The sequence below is a fragment of the Equus caballus genome, chromosome 4 (genome assembly GCF_041296265.1).
Source record: "Equus caballus isolate H_3958 breed thoroughbred chromosome 4, TB-T2T, whole genome shotgun sequence".
Lineage (NCBI taxonomy): Eukaryota > Metazoa > Chordata > Mammalia > Perissodactyla > Equidae > Equus > Equus caballus.
The window spans coordinates 74,769,887-74,786,732 of NC_091687.1; the positions used below are offsets into that span (position 1 = coordinate 74,769,887).

Here is a 16,846-nt window from a genome sequence, read left to right on the forward strand (position 1 = left end):
AAAAAAATAAATAAATTGAAAAAATAAAAATGAAAATAACTGGATTGCTTTAAATTTTTTTAAAATTTTCTTATTATTGAGTTGTGAGAGTTCTTTATTCTGGATACAAGTCCTTAATCAGATACATGACTTGAAAATATTTTCTCTCAGATTGTGGCTTGTCTTTTCATCCTCTGGAAGAGCAGAAGTTGTTAATTCTGATGAAGGCTAATTTATCAATTTGTTCTTTCATGGACAACTTTTGGTGTCATATCTAAGAAGTCTTTTCCTAATCCAGCGCCACACAGATTTTCTTCTAGAAGCTTTATGGCTTTACATTTTTCATTTAGTTCTATGACCCATTTTGACTTCATTTTTTGTATGTGGTATGAGGCATGGACTGAAGTTTTTCTCTTTTGTATATGAATATCTAATTGTTCCAACCACTATTTGTTTAAGAGACTATCCTTTCCATCTTGGTTGAAAATCAGTAGTACATAAGTATGGCCCCATTTGTGGACCCTCTATTATATTTCATTGATAATCTTGACACCAATACCACATTGTCTTGCATACTGTAGCTTTAAAATAAATTTTGAAATCAGGTAGTGTTACTCTCCAACATTGTCCTTTTAAAAAGTTGTTTTAGTTAGTTGTTTAGTTTTTTTATTTTAGTTGTTTTAGGTCCTTTGAATTTCTATACAAATTTTCGAATAAGTTTTTCAATTTCTATTAAAAAACCTGCCAGGATTTTGATCAGGATTGCATTAAATCTATACATAAATTTGGGGAAAACTGACAACATGTTAACAACATTGAGTTTTTCCACCCATAAACATGGTATATCTCTCCACTTATTTAGGTCTTCTTTAATTTGTCTCAATAATTTATAGTTTTCAATACACAAGTTTTTCCATATCTTTTGTTAGATTTATATTTCATTTAAATATATGTTCATATATTAAATATTTCATATTTTTGATGCTACTACAATGTTTTTAATTTTTAATTGACTGTGGCTAGTATATATAAATCAATTGATTTTTGTATATTCATCTTTTATCTTGTAACCTTGCTAAACTCACTTAGTTCTAGTAGCTTCTCTGAAGATTACATGGAATAATCTAATAGTTGATGAATTTTATCTGTGAATAAAGACAGTTACTTCTTTCTTTCCAATCTGGATACCTATAATTGCTTTTTCTTGCTTTATTGCACTGGCTAGAACCTCTAGAGAATGCTGAATGGAAGTGGTGAGAGTAAATATCCTTATCCTGTTCTCGTTCTAGTTCTAGTGGGACAAGCATTTTTCTTTCACTATTAAGCATGATGTTAGCTGTAGATTTTTCAGATACACTTCATCAAGTTCAGGAAATTCCCTTCAATTCCTTCTGACAGTTTTAATCAGGAAAGAATGCTTGGATTTTTGCCAAATGTTTTTTCTATGCCTCTTGAGATTACTTTTAGTGTATTACTGTGGTGAAAAGATTGTTTTTTGAAGATAAAACCAATCTTGCACTCCTAGAATAAACCAAACTTAGCCATGATATATTATCTTTTTTGAAATATTGTTGGATTCAATATGCTAAAATTTTGTAATATTTGCATCTATGTTCATGAGGGATAAGGTGTATAGGTTTTTTTTGTTGTTGTTCTGTAATGTCTGTCTGGTATTGGTATCAGAATAATGGTCTCATAGAATAAGCTGGGAAGTATTCCATCCATTTCAGCTTTACGGAAGTTTGTGTATGGCTGGTATTATTTCTTCCTTAACTATTTGGTAGATTTTACCAGTGAAGTCATCTGGACCTGGAACTTTCTTTGTGGGAAAGTTAATTACCAATTCACATTTCTTTAATACATGAGGGCCACTTAGGTTATCTATTTCTTCATGAGTGACCTTTGGGTGTACGTGTCTTCCAAGGAATTTTCCATTTCATTTAAGTTGTGCAATTTATTGGCATAAAGTTGTTTATAATATTTCCTTATTATCCTTTTAACATTGATAAAATCTACAATGATGTCACTTCCTTCTCTTTATTTCCTAATCAGTATGGCTACTGGTTTATCAATTTTATTGAACTTCTCAAAGAAATAGCTTGCTTTCATCCCTTTTCCCTACTGTTTTTCTGAAAGTTTTCTATTTCATTGATTTCTACTCTGATCTTTATTATTTTCTTTCTTGTACTTTGTATGTAGTATGCCTTTTTTTTTTCTAGTTGGAAAGTTGATGTCATTGCTTTGAGACCTTTCTTATTTTCTAATAAAGGTGTTTAGTACTGTAAATTTTCCCTTGAGTACTACTTTAGGGACTTTATTGGTATCCTATACATTTTGATAGCTTATGTTTTTTATATATCTTCGTTCTAAGATATGCTCTAATGTTCCTGGTGAGTTTTTCTTTGATGATGTTCTAATTTTCTATCAATTATTGAAGGGGGGTATTGAAATCTCCAACTATAATTTTATTTCTCCTTGCTATTTTATCAGTTTTTGGTTTATTTTGAAGCTCTTTTTATTAGGTGCATAAATGTTGAGGATTGTTTTGTAGTCTTGAGGAATTGACCTTTTTATCATTATGAAATGACCATCTTTACTGCTGGTAATATTCTTTGGTCTGACATCTACTTTGTCTGATTATAATATAGGCACACCAGCTTTCTTTTTTTTTTTTTTTTAAAGATTTTATTTTTTTCCTTTTTATCCCCAAAGCCCCCCGGTACATAGTTGTATATTCTTTGTTGTGGGTCCTTCTGGTTGTGGCATGTGGGACGCTGCCTCAGCGTGGTTTGATGAGCAGTGCCATGTCCGCGCCCAGGATTCGAACCAACGAAACACTGGGCCGCCTGCAGCGGAGCGCGTGAACTTAACCACTCGGCCATGGGGCCAGCCCCGACACCAGCTTTCTTTTGTCCATACTCTTGCTTTTAATCTATTTGTGTGTTATAATTGAAGTGCATTTCTTATAAGTAGCATATATTTGGGTCTTGCTTTTTAATCCAATTTGACAATCTCTGCCTTTTAATTGCGGTATTTAGGCTATTTTTATGTGATAATTGATACACTTAGGTTTAAACCTATAATCTTGCTATGTATTTTCTATTTGTCCCATCTGTTCATTGTTTCCTCTCTTCTTTTTTCTGCCATCTTTTGGATTAAGTGAATTTCTTTATGATTCTATCTTTATCTCCTTTGTTGTCTTATTAGCTATAATTCTTTTTTTCTTTTAGTGGTTGCTTCAGGATTTATACTATACATCTTTAACTTATCATAGTCTACTTTCAAATAATATTTCACCACTTCATGTATAGTATAAGAACTTTCAAATAGTATATTTCCATTTCTCCTCCTCTCATCCTTTGTGCTATTGTTGTTATATGTTTTATTTTTACATATATTATACATCTCACTGGCTATTATTATTCTTGTTTAAACAGTTGTATTAGTTTACTAGGGCTACCATAACAAAATACCCCCAACTGCATGGTGTAAACAACAGAAATGTATTGTGTCATAGTTCTAGAGGCTAGACTGCCAGAGATCAAGGTGTCTGCAAGGTTGGTCTTTTGAGGGATTGTGAGGAAGAATCTGATCCATGCTTTCTCCTAGCTTCTGGTTGTTTGCTAGCAATCTTTGGTGTTCCTTGGCTTATAGATGCATCCCACTTGTGTGTTTCTATGTCAAAATTTCTCCTTTTTATAAGGACACAACAGTCATATTGAATTGGAGCCCACTCTAATGACCTCATTTTAACTTAATTACATCTGTAAAGACCCTATCTTCAAATAAAGTCACATACTAGGGGTTAGCACTCCAACATATCTTTTTAAGGGGCACAGAATTCAACCCATAACAATGGTTGGTTATCTTTTAAGAGTTTAAATAAAGAGGAAACATCTAATATTTTTTACACCTATGTAGTTACCACTTCCTGTACTCTTCATTATTTTGTGTAGATCCATATTTCCAGCTGGCTGAAGCACTTCTTTCTTAACATTTCTTTTAATGCAAATTTGCTGATGTGGAATTCTTTCAGCTTTTGTATGTCTGGAAAAAAAAAATCTTTATTCTGTCTTCATTTTTGAAAGATATTTTTGCTGGGTATGGAATTCTAGGTGAAAAATTTTTATCTTTCAGTACTTTGGCATATCTTTTTTTTTTTTAAATCTCTGGATGCTTTTAAGACTTTCTCCTTATCACTGGTTTTTGGGGAGTTTGATTACCATGTTCCTTGGTGTAATTTTCTTTGTTTTGTGTGCTTGGGGTTTGCTGAGCTTCTTGGATTTGTAGATTTATAGCTTTTATCAAATTTGGAAAATTTTTGGCCATTATTTCTTCAAACTCCTCCCCCCTTTCTGGGGGCACTCCAGCCACTTGAAACTGTCTTACTTCTTGCTGAAGCTCATCTGTTTTACAAAATTCTCTTTTCCGTGTTTACTTCTGGGTAGTTTCTATTGCCATGTCTTCAATTTAACTTTTCTTCTGCAATATCTAATGTACATTTACTTCCATCTAGTACATGTTTCGCATCATACATTGTAGTATCCACCTCTAGAAGTTAGATTTGGGTATTTTTAAATATCTTCCATGTCTCTAATTAACTTTTTGTACATATGGAATACAGTCATAATGTCCCCACTTTAACATCCTTGTTTACTAATTTTAACATCTGTGTCAGTTCAGGGTTGGTCTCTGTTGGCTGATTTATCTCCTCACTGCAGGTCCTATTTTCTTGTTTCTTTACAGGGCTTGTTACTTCTTTACTAGATGCCACACATGGTGAATTTTACCTTGTTGGGTGCTGGATGGCTTTGTATTGCTATAAATATTTTTGAAATTTGTTCTGAGATGTAGTTAAGTTACCTGGAGACTGGAGACGGTTTGATCTTTTGAGGTCATGCTTTCAAGATTTGTTAGGTGGGACTAGAGCTATGTTCTGTCTAAGACTAATTACTCTCCACTACTGAGGCAAGGCTCACTCTTCTGTGTACTCCTCCCAATGCATTATGATTCTTAAGGTTTCCAGTGTGGCTGGTGGGAAATGGTACTATTTCTAGCCTGTATGAGTGCTGGGCAATATACCCTCTAGTCCTTTCAGGTAGTACTTCCGCCAGTCTCATGTAGTTTTCTCACACACAGGTAATGATCACTACTCAGCTGAGTACTCAAGGAGGACTCTCTGCAGACCTCTGTAGTTTTCACTCTGTGCAGCTCACATATCTTCAGTACTCTGTCCTACCAACTCTAGCTCTCTTGGTCTCCTAGGACTCTCAACTCCATCTCCACAACTCAGGGAATCAACTGGGCTGTGCTTGGGAATCCCTTCTTTGTGCCACATCCTGGAAACTCTCTGAAGGCTATACGCTGGTGCAACTGTAGGGCTCATCTCTTTTGTTTTCAGTCTCAGGGATCACTGTCCTCCACTACCTGATGTCCAGTGTCTTGTAAATTATTTTAAATATTTTGTCCACTTTTTCGTTGCTTCAAGTGGGGGAAAGAGGATGAATCTGGTCCATGTTATTCCATCTTGACAAGTGTAAGTCTCTTGCCTTCATTTTAAAATTAGTTATAGGGTTCTGGAACTGTGAAAGTCTGATTCTACTATTGAACTTATCTATAGCAGTTCTTTTGACTTCCCTAATGACTTCACAGTTGAAAGTTTATAACCCTTTCTATAAACAAATTTAGTATTTTAAGAATAATACTTAAGCCTGAGGTTTATATCAAATGGTCATCATGTCTCAGCAGTCTCTGAAGGACATCTCTAATGTGTCTCCTGAGGAAGGGAAGAGAATCCATGTACAAAGCTACCAGCACTTTAAAACTATAGCTCCTGATGGCACAGGAATTCTCTGCAGTGATAAGCTAAGAACAGCTGTTTTACCATAAAGCAAACATTTGTCCATCTTTAGGTAGTAGAGATAATAGTAATGGTTTTAGCATTTTCTTGTTCCTCACTGTACTCACATAGATTCAATCTAGACAGTTGTGCTCATCAAAATTAAAGAAAAGATTCATGTGAAAGTTGAATCTTTATGGGGGAACATTTCAATAATAATACAAACATTTCTTTAGCACTCAATATAACATGTACTGTGCTAGGTGCTTTAAATACTTTTTCTCAAGTAAACATTACAAAAATCCTATGAAGGTCCATTACTAACCTCATTATACAGATGAGAAAACTGAGGCTCAGAGATTCAAACCTAGGTTGAAAGTAAGATTCCCTTCTTTTACTCAAGAAGTACTTAGTGAGTACTTAATGTAGCAGGCACTCTTCTAGGTGCTGGGAATGTAGCAGTGAGGGAAAAAAAATCCCTAACCCAAAGTTGATACTCTAATACAATCTCTTTATAACAATAAAAATGCGATTTGTAAAAAATTTTTTGTGCCTGGTGCTATATCAAAAGTAAAATGGCAAACATCGTGAATTTATGTCACTGAGAAAAAAATCTAATTTTAAAAGTAGAGGAAATATTCTATGTAAAGTTAAGAAGTTTCATTTACTAAGTACCAATAGCTGGAATTCAATAAAGTTTTAGCTGACTCCAAAGCCCTTGCTCTTTCTACTATTCCGTAATGGCTCTACTTCACAGGACATGTCAGAAAGAGATGCATTAAAAAAATAAACCAAACTGGGACCAGCTCAGTGGCATAGTGGTTAAGTTCACACACTGTGCTTCGGCGGCCCAGGGTTCATGGGTTGGAATCCTGGGTGTGGGACCTATACACTGCTCGTCTAGCCATGCTGTGGTGGCATCCCACACATAAAGTGGAGGAAGATTGGCACAGATGTTAGCTCAGGGGCAATCTTCCTTAAGCATAAAGAGGAAGGCTGGCAGCAGATGTCAGCTCAGAGCCAATCTTCCTCACCAAAAAAATACATACATTTAAAAAATAAATAAAATAAACAAAAAGCCCAAACACTACAGCTATCTGGAAATCTGCAATCTACTAAAGTTTCTTGATTGCAACAGTAGATGATCACAGGGAAGAAAACAAAGATAATATAGAACTGTTCAAATTAATATTAACTAAATTCTCAGAAATGTTCATGGAATATATATTTAGTTTTGAATAGAAACAATCTCTTATCAACTTGTACACAGGAATATATTTGCTATTTCAGGAATGCAAAGATAGTGCTCTTCCTTTGTAAATATACATGTAAAATATTCAAGTCTCAAAATAAAACAAAATAGAACTATGCATACCTCTACAGCAGGTACAATGTCTATGCCAACAGTTAGAAATTCTTCAAACTTCAGAAATGGGTTAAAGCAGCTGCCAACATCAAGTAATCTGATCTTTCCTGAGGTTTGTAGCAACCTAAAAATAGATTATTTTTAGTTTACCTGTTCTAAGATAAAGTATAAAAAAAAATTTAAACATTTGAGAATTAAAAAGATAATACAGATTATTGGCGCTCTAACTTTTTGGTCTCAGGATCCCATTACACATTTAAACATTACTGAGGACCTTAAAGAACTTTCTTTTATGGGGGTTGTATCTATCAATAATACCATATTTGAAATTAAAACTGAATAGTTTAAAAACTTGTATTAATTCATTTATAAAGCAATAAACCTAGCGTATATGTTAACGTAAATTCAACGTTTTTAATGAAAATTCTAGATTACAAAGATAGTAAAAAGTAAGGCGTTGTTTTACATTTTTTCAAGTCTCTTAGTGTCTGGCTTAATAGAAGACAAATGAGTTCTAGCTGCTTTTGCATTCAAGCTGTTGCAACATCACATGTAGTGATGTAGCCAAGTAGTCTCTGGAAAACTCCAATTTACACTCATGAGAGAATGAGAGTAAAAAGGCAAATGACAACTTAGTATTATTATGATAATCATTCCCACGGCCCCCCCCCCCCCCCCCCCCGAGATCCTGGAAGGCTCTCGGATCCCCAGAACACATTTTGAAAACTGTCTTTGTAGATCAAAGAATCCATTCATAAATCAATTCTCAGTAGTCAATGTAACGAATGGTGTCTTTGGATTTGACTTTAATTTGTCTCAATAATTTGTTTCGAAGGACCAAAGAAAAAAGCACAAATAGAATAGCATTTTTTAAGTTACGAAAAATTCTTGTGTGCAAGAACTTTCCTCATGTCCAAAAATAGTAGGAAAAAAGGAAAACAAAACCAGAAATGACTATTTTATAAAGTTAGTTGAATGTAACTGATATTGAGCTACACAGCAGTAAGTAAGGATGAAGAAAAACAGTGGATTTTGTTGGTGTGAAGCCTGTAGTCCTAATGTTCAAACAGTAAAGCAATAATAAAAATCAACTTCAGACATATGCCATTTTCATTGATCTTAACTTTCTTTAAAAAATTTATGGAGAGTGGGAAAATAAAGGAAAGAAAATATAAGGAAATAATTGGGTAAAAACAGAGTCTTGATTCCTTGAAGCCTAAAGAGCAGAAAGAACCTATCCAGCTTCTCTTTTATACCTTGGCTAGCATATTACCTTAGGGCCCATTAGGATGTGTTAAACTACAGAAGTACGTTAAGCTCCTAGAAAAGACACTGTAAGTGAAAATAGTATAATCTAAAGTTGATTTTTTTTCAGAAAAAGAATGCAATAAAGAGAGGTTACATTTTTAACCAAGAGCTTAATGTCTTAACATTTTCTTTCTTTATTTTTTAAGATTTTATTTTTCCTTTTTCTCCCCAAAGCCCCCTGGTACATAGTTGTATATTTTTAGTTGTGGGTCCTTCTAGTTGTGGCATGTGGGACACCGCCTCAGCATGGCCTGACGAGAGGTGCCATGTCCACGCCCAGGATCCAAACTGGCGAAACCCTGGGCTGCCGAAGTGGAGTACGTGAACTTAACCGCTTGGCCATGGGGCCAGCCCCTTCCTTAGAGTTTTGAAATTTATCAAACTACAATATTGGGAGAAATAAAACAAATCTCCCCAAAACAACTGTAGACTTGTTTGTCAATTTTTGCTTTATATATATTGAAGCTATATTATTAGGCACATACAAATGAAACTGTTATATTCTCCTGTTAAATCACACATCTTATCATTAAGAAAAATCTCCTTTCTCTCTAGAAATGATATTTATTGTAAAGTCTTATGCTTTGGATATGTCTCTCATAAGCAGCATCAATTGGATTTTTAAATCCAGTCTGACAATCTGTCTTTTAACTACAGTATTTAGATCTTTTAATGTGATTTACTGACATATTTTGATTTATATCTAGTATCTTACTTTGTGCATTTTCTATCTGCTCTACCTGTACTATGTTTCTTTTCTCCTCCTCCTTGCTTTCTTTAGAATCACCCTAGGAACTTTAAAATCACTCAGAGATTCTGATTTAATTGGTATAGGATGGAGTCTAGGCATTAAGATTTTTAAAATCTCCTCAAGTGAATGTATTGTATAGCCAAGGGTGAGAACAGGTTTTAGATTTTTTTTTTAAATTTTAATAATCTCATGTTTTTTCATTTTACTAATTTTAATATTTTACAGTTTCTATTCTCTTAGAAAAACATATACTCAACTTCTGAATAACCTTAGCCTTTTCCCAGATCATACAAATACTTGAGAACATTTAAATTCTATTAACCACACAACTTAACATTAGTCTTTTGGTGTATTCTGTTTTATTAATGTTTGTCTACATTTTTACTAACAGCTATTTTTTGGCTCTTCGGTTCCTTCTTTTACCTCAGACTTTCCATCTGGGATCATTTTCCTTTTGCCTGAAATATATCTTCAGAATTTCTTTTAGTAAGGGTTTGCTTTCCAATTCTTTCCTCTCCGCCTGCAACTCCAATAAGAAGTCAGACCTTCTCATTTTATCTGCCATGTCTTTAACCATTTTAATTTAATTCTTTGTTTATTGTATTTTCTTGTCTGTATGTGGCATTCTGGATAATTTCATTTAATATGTCTCACCCAGTTTAATAATTTCCTCTTCAATTCATGCCATACAATGAGTTATTTATTTTAATTATTTTATTTTTCACTTCTAGAAGTTCTTTTTTTTAATTTTGGCTTTCCAAATGGTTAATAAATCAAAGTTTCTAGTCCTGGCAGAAATTTTCAAGCAACTCTTTTCTAAGAAATAGTTTATTTTATAAACTGGGACTCATAATTCTACTATCTGAGGCCTTTATAGATCTGTTCTTGCTGTCTGCTGGCTTTAGATCATGGTATCTTTTTTCCATACATACTTGGTAATTATTTTTTACTGTGAGCTGTTTATTTTTCTTGAAAAATTATTTATGAAGACTCTTTGAGCCTAAGTATTCATTTTTGCTTCTGTCAGGCAACCTGGGATACCACCAGTGTAGGACCACTTTTAACTAAATGAATTCAGGGTTTGAAGTTTTTTGGACCACTCTGGTGATGTGAATTTGGACTATGAGATTATGCTTGGGATGTCCTGTAATTTCAACTTGTCAGGGTCTGTCACGTTCTAGGTGAATGGGGTAGATTTATTCTGGTTCATCCTTAAAGTGAGAAGGTAACTCTTTGGATCTTCAACTCTGTCAGTGGAGTATAAAACCAAAGTCCAGATTTGCCAGTTTAGACAAAAGCTCTCAAGGCAAAGAAGCTTTGTGCTCTGCCTACCTTTCTAGGTTCCTGCCAGTATTTGCAGTTTGGCCTTATCAGCTCTTTGGTGTTTTTAAGAATATTTACCCAACTTTAAAAAAAAAAGGCTTTCAAGTTTGAGAGATGAGTTGGAATATTGTGCTAGCCATATTCTAGTTTAACTTTTAAAAATTATTTTATTGAGGTCACATTGGCTTATAACAAGGTGTAAGTTTCAGGTGTACATTATTATATTTCAGTTTCTGTGTAGACTGCATTGTGTTCACCACCAACAGTCTAGTTTACATATGGGCCCCTTTCGCCCTCCTCCTCTGGTAATCACAAATCTCCTTATTCGTGTTTGTTTGTTTATCTTTCACATATGAGTGAAATCATATGGTATTTGTCTTTCTCTGTCTGACTTATTTCACTTAGCATAATACCCTCAAGGTCCATCCATGTTGTTGCAAATGGCAATGATGTTGCCTTTTTTATGGCAGAGTAGTATTCCATTGTTCTTTTAAAGTAGTATATATAAACAGATAAAATTAACTTAGTCTAAGTGGTCAGCATAAAATGAGTTTGTGACAACAGATCCAAAAGTTATGAAAGGATATTTAAAAACAGAAGTAGTGTTTCATTATTGTTCACTGATATGAAAGTATTGTATTATGTGAATACATTAGCTGTGCTAAGGGCAAAAATTGGCTCTGAATAATCTATTAAATGACTTTGAAGTTTCTTCAACAAAAAAGGCCAGGGAGCTAATCTTAAATGATCTTAACTGAAAGACTTTACTAATACATTAATATGTGCAATATATATAACATCGGAAGGAACTTAATGTTAGAATCAATTCTTCATTAAATTATTAAAAAATTAAAAACTACAGACTAGTGCTAGCACTACTACTAAATAATAAGGATCTAGCAGTGAATCTAATAATTATAATAATTTCAAAGTAGTGATGAGTAAATAATATTCTGAGATATGTACAGTAACTACAATATGATACCTAAATATCTCTGCTTTCTATAAGTGACAAAGTCATAGATACTGAATTTCGCTGCCTACATTTGTAAGAGAAGGATCTGTTAAATTTTAATTAGAAGTAAGTGAAAATAAAGACTAATTTTTTCTCATTCAAGTTCATGGACCCCTGAATTCTATTTATGGGCCTCCTAAAGGGACAAGGTCTAATGAACTAAACCAGCACAGGTTCATTTCACTTAGATAAAAGCGATCAAGTGGAAAGAAAATGATTTTGAAGGAATGGAGCACTTCCTTTCTAGGAAACCCATGGTGATCATAGGCTAAATTTGTAGCTCACTTCTAACAAGTATATAGGAATTCTCAGTAGGTATTGTTTACATTAACCACACCGCTGGTTCATATTACTCTTCATACATTTTGTTTTCCTCACTCACAATATTTTTCATATTTTAAAAATTGTATCTGTTTTTTTAAGGCACTTATATCCTTTTTGGAATATGGGCATTCTAGATATTTTCTACAAACAAAATTGTTAAAATACTGAATATAGATATGACTAAAATGACACTGAATTACCAGTTTTCTCAAGAACTACTTTCACATCAAGATGATTTTTACTGGTAAAGAATAAATCCTGACACCAATATTTGAAGCACCAATACTTCAAAATTCAACAACAAACATTACTACTTATGCAAATTCTCATCGTATATATTTACTTGGAGGAAAAGCCCCTTTTATTTGCAAGGTAAATGGTGATTAATGTGGTGGTTAGATATCTGGAATTAAAAAAATTGGTCTAAGCAAAGTAAGAATAAATCATTTAACAAAAGAAATAATTAAATAGTATAATAGGATCTTGACCTTTTTCTGAATAATACCAACTGAACTACTCTTCCTCAGTAAAGCTGAAGAATCTGGAAATTCCAGTATCTTGGCATCCAAACCGTATTTCAGAGGACCTTTCACTCACAAAATACAAAAACAAAACAAGCAATACAAAATCTTTGTCAGGTCATGTGTTCTAATTTTTGATGTGGAAATATAAGGGCTATCAACCTGAAAGTTCAAGTTATAAAATCAGAAATATAGATTAGATTTTGGAAGGCAATTTATAAAAGTTTATAATAAACAGCTATACTCAAATATATAGTTAAGGCTGTTTAGTTTAGGAGTTATTTTAATTTAAAATTATTTATCTAAACAGTATTTCAATTCTTTTACAAAAACTCCAAGTACTTTTAGTATCATTTTTAAGAATAGATTTAAATGTATACATATCTATAATTTGACAAACCTTTTTTGAATACCTATTGGTAACTGTCTGCCTCTGTTTATCAGATATCGAGTTTATGAGATATCAAGAGAGTCCTGACACCAAAGGAATTCAGTACAGTGAAGAAGACGCACATGCAAATATATAACGTGAAACAAAGCAATGACTGCATAGTAGAGCAGTGTGTAAAATGTTACACGAATAGAAGAAGACTGGTGGACAAGAAGGGAAACCCACAGCTGAGACCTGCCAGGATAAGCAGGCTTTTCCCAGGAGAAAATGGGGAGGGGAGAGTGGAGAATAAAGGGGTGGATTGTTGAGGTGGGTGACTGTCATTCCAGTCAGAAAGCACAGTAAGTGTAAAGGTGTTTCCAAATAGTGTGGACTTTCCATAGAATCTCTGAAACTCATAAAGTGCCTTTTGAAATATTATCCAGTCACTGATTTCACTGTATTGTAGTTCTTTTTTTAAGTCAACAGTGACACTTTGTTGTTTCTTCTGCCCTTAACATTGTTTTAAAACTCACTTTGAAATTTAAAAACAAACCAAAAAGTGAGCCTCTAATCACATTTCCTAGAAAACAGAGAAGAAAATATTATCTGAAATGGCTCTTTCATTGACTTATCCATGACTTGTAATCCAGTTCCACTACCATGAATAAGCACCTATATGTATATGGCAGTATTTTTCAAACTGACTTTCTTTTTTTTTTTTAAAGATTGGCTCTGAGCTAACATCTATTGCCAATCTTTTTTTTCTTCTCCCCAAAACCCCCCAGTACATAGTTGTATATTCTATTTGTAGGTCCTTCTAGTTCTGCTATGTGGGAAGCTGCCTCAGCATGGCTTGATGAGTCATGCTAGGTCCGCACCCAGGATCCAAATTGGCAAAACCCTGGGCCGCAGAAGAAGAGCATGTGAACTTAACAACTCAGCTACGGGGCCAGCCCGACTTACCTGTTTTGATAGAACAATAACAATGTAATTTCCCCCCCAAAATAGAAAACAGTTATTAAAATGGGAATAATAGTAGCACCTTCCTCAGAGTGTTGTATAAAGATTAAACGAGTTAACTACACATCATAGATGGGGACATGGAGTAAAGAAATAATAATTATCAAAAATTTGGTATAGTAAAAATGCTCTGGAGACAGAAAACAGAACTCTATCTTTACTTATGCTTTACTACCAAGTCATCTTAGAAGTTTTACTTATCCTTCTTGTGTATCAGTTCCCTCATCTAAAAATGAAAAAGTTGGAGTAGATGACCTCCAAAGGCCATTTTAATTATAAAATTTTAGATCAGTTCTTGACAGAATAAAGTATCACTCTCTTACCCAATTCAAACCTGTTTATATCAAATTCCAGCTGAAAATAATAAAAATGAACAAAAATTAAGACATTAGGAAAAAGGTTACTACCCAGTGAATTTTCTCAAGGGCCAAACTTTATGAAAATCTATGCTGTCAGATTGTTAATATATATCTAAGCAGCAAAGCTCTAAGGGACACCTTTTAAAATGTGCCATATATAGGATAAAAACTGGTGTAATTATGGCACTGTCAGATCCAATGATAGTGAGTCAGTCTTTCACTGTCTCAACCTAGAGGCAGAATAGAAAGCACTGTCACTTAGGATGTGAGGGTCGCTGCAAGAGGCTAGCAGTAGTTCTTAATCTTTTTGGGTAACAGACTTCTTTGAGTATCTGATGAAATCTATGGGGTTTTTCCCCCCCAGAAAACAATGCACATATATGACACAAATCACATTTTGATACAGTTTTGGGTGGTTCACAGACTCTGCTTGGATCATCTGAGTTTCCAAGCATAGGCAGTGATGATGAAGACAAGGGTTTATAGAACCATTGTCCTGGTCTGGTACAGTTTAGTTGTAAGGAACAGAAAACAGCTGAAGTAAAAGGCAGATTTATTTTAAATATGAAAAGATATCTCATGGAATTCAATTTTAAGAAGCACAGTTGGTCTTCATCGGAACAGAAATTAACATCAAATTCAACCAAAATAGACAATTTACCACGATCAAGCATATTCAATAGGAATGTGGTATAGGCACTGTAACTTCATTAAACAGTTTAATAAAATTTGTGGTCTACGGCAGCACTATTTATGTTCTCTGGAGACTGCTCTGGGGTATTTGAACACATTTTCTAAAGGTGCAGTAGGCTGTATGTAAGCCTTATATTTGAAAGCAATTTTTTTTTTAAAGATTTTATTTTTCCTTTTCTCCCCAAAGCCCCCGAGTATGTAGTTGCATATTTTTTTTTTAGTTGTGGGTCCTTCTAGATGTGGTGTGTGGGTTGCTGCCCCAGCATGGCTTGATGAGTGGTGCCATGTCGGCACCCAGGATCCGAATTGGTGAAACCCTGGGCTGCCGAAGTGGAGCGCACAAACCCAACCACTGGGCCACGGAGCTGGCCCCTCGAAAGCAATTTTTTGACATGCAAAATGTGATTCTGAAAGACTGAGCAATAAAAAAAAACCCTGTCATTATGTCTTATGAGAAACAAAAAAGGAATAGCTGAATTTACTAATGTTGGTAAGGCAAATATTTGGAAAAATTATTGTTCTAATAAGGAAAATTTATATAACAAGCCAAGAGGTTGATTAGTCAGGAAGCAAATGACTTTCTGAAGGACAACTAATTGAAATACTGTTAGACTGGGTTCTATTTTCAGCATATCTGCACTACCTCCCTTCATTTACATTCTGTCAAGTGATAAAACACACTGATTAGAAAACAGTTTGGCTAAAAGTTTATGCTTCCTCTACATTTTAACCTCTTTGAAACGTTCATTTACGTTCCTCAGTAAATTTTCATTTTGTTTCTTTAGAAAAATTTATGCAGAGAATCTTAGAATTGTATTATGTGAAAACATTTTTAAAACTTAAGAATTCATAGTCTTCTTTCTAACTTCATTTGACAGTTTTTCCTTTTTTACACAATAGAAAGTATTAAGAAAAAACCTTATTATATGTAAAAATGTATAGGCTTTCAAATGATAACTTTCTATTTAAATTTCCTATGCTGTGTTTTACCCAATATTGTCTTTGTTCTCTTTTCCAAAACAAGATCATATTTCAAAATCATATTTCTTAACTCTCTCCCCCTCAATTCCCAACCTGCTGGTTAAGTAGTTTAATAAGGAAATACAGGATTTTATTTCCTACATAATTTTGTCTGGCATGCTGCCAGTGTCAACAACAGCATCTTGAACTTCTCTATTAAGAGGGATCTGTAAACTCTAAGTAAAATTTTTTGCTTGTTACATAAGAAAACCTGGCAATATTTACTCAAGTGTGTACTTTACAACAGTGGTTTTATTTTCTGCTTTTTCTCTCCAAATCCCCCCAGTACATAGCTGTATATTCTTTAGTTGTGGGGCCTACCAGTTGTGGCATGTGGGATGCCGCCTCAACATGGCCTGACAAGCGATGCCATGTCCGCCTAGGATCCGAAGCAGTGAAATCCTGTGAAACCCCGGGCCACTGAAGCGGAGTGTGCGAACTTAACCACTCAGCCACCGGGCCGGCCCCTACAACAGTGTTTTTTTCAAAGTGCTCTCTATAGAACTGTAGGTATTTTCCAGACTCCATTCAAGGGCTAACAAAGGCATATATGGGAGATATGTGGAGGCTACAACTTCTGTACCCTTTGACCAGACTATAAAATGTTTCCTCTGAAGAAAACATTCTACGGTTAAAATGGTTGAAATCAATGATCTAAGCCTTATTTACTATCCCTGCTGGTTTGAAGTAGGGAAAGGGGATCAACAGATTTCCACCTCATATCTTTCTGAGGGAAAAAACAAGAAGAAAATGCATTTTTGAGAATATTTAATAGCACGGTCACTCCTTGAATTCATGATAGTCATATATATAAGAGAAATTATTCTAAAGCCAACTTTTAGGGCTGATAGATGACAAATAAGTGGGTAAAATTTATTACTAGATACCTTGGATCACATAATCATTAGTTCTATCTGTCCTCTTGTCTCAGTCATTTCTTCAAGGAATAGCAGAA

At 34.2% G+C, this 16,846-nt stretch overlaps 1 protein-coding gene and 1 long non-coding RNA gene across 3 annotated transcripts in view; one reads left to right on the forward strand and one right to left on the reverse strand.

Moving 5' to 3' along the window:
* LOC111773221 (uncharacterized) overlaps positions 1 to 16,846 on the forward strand; it is a 113,364-nt gene that overhangs the window by 70,201 nt on the left and 26,317 nt on the right. The window lies entirely within an intron of this gene.
* The window catches only part of BMT2 (base methyltransferase of 25S rRNA 2 homolog), a 70,385-nt gene that overhangs the window by 5,638 nt on the left and 47,901 nt on the right, over positions 1 to 16,846 (reverse strand). Inside the window, exon 4 of the mRNA XM_023639540.2 lies at positions 7,194 to 7,308. Within this exon, the coding sequence (XP_023495308.1) occupies positions 7,194 to 7,308 (115 nt within the window). The remainder of the gene's footprint in view (positions 1 to 7,193; positions 7,309 to 16,846) is intronic.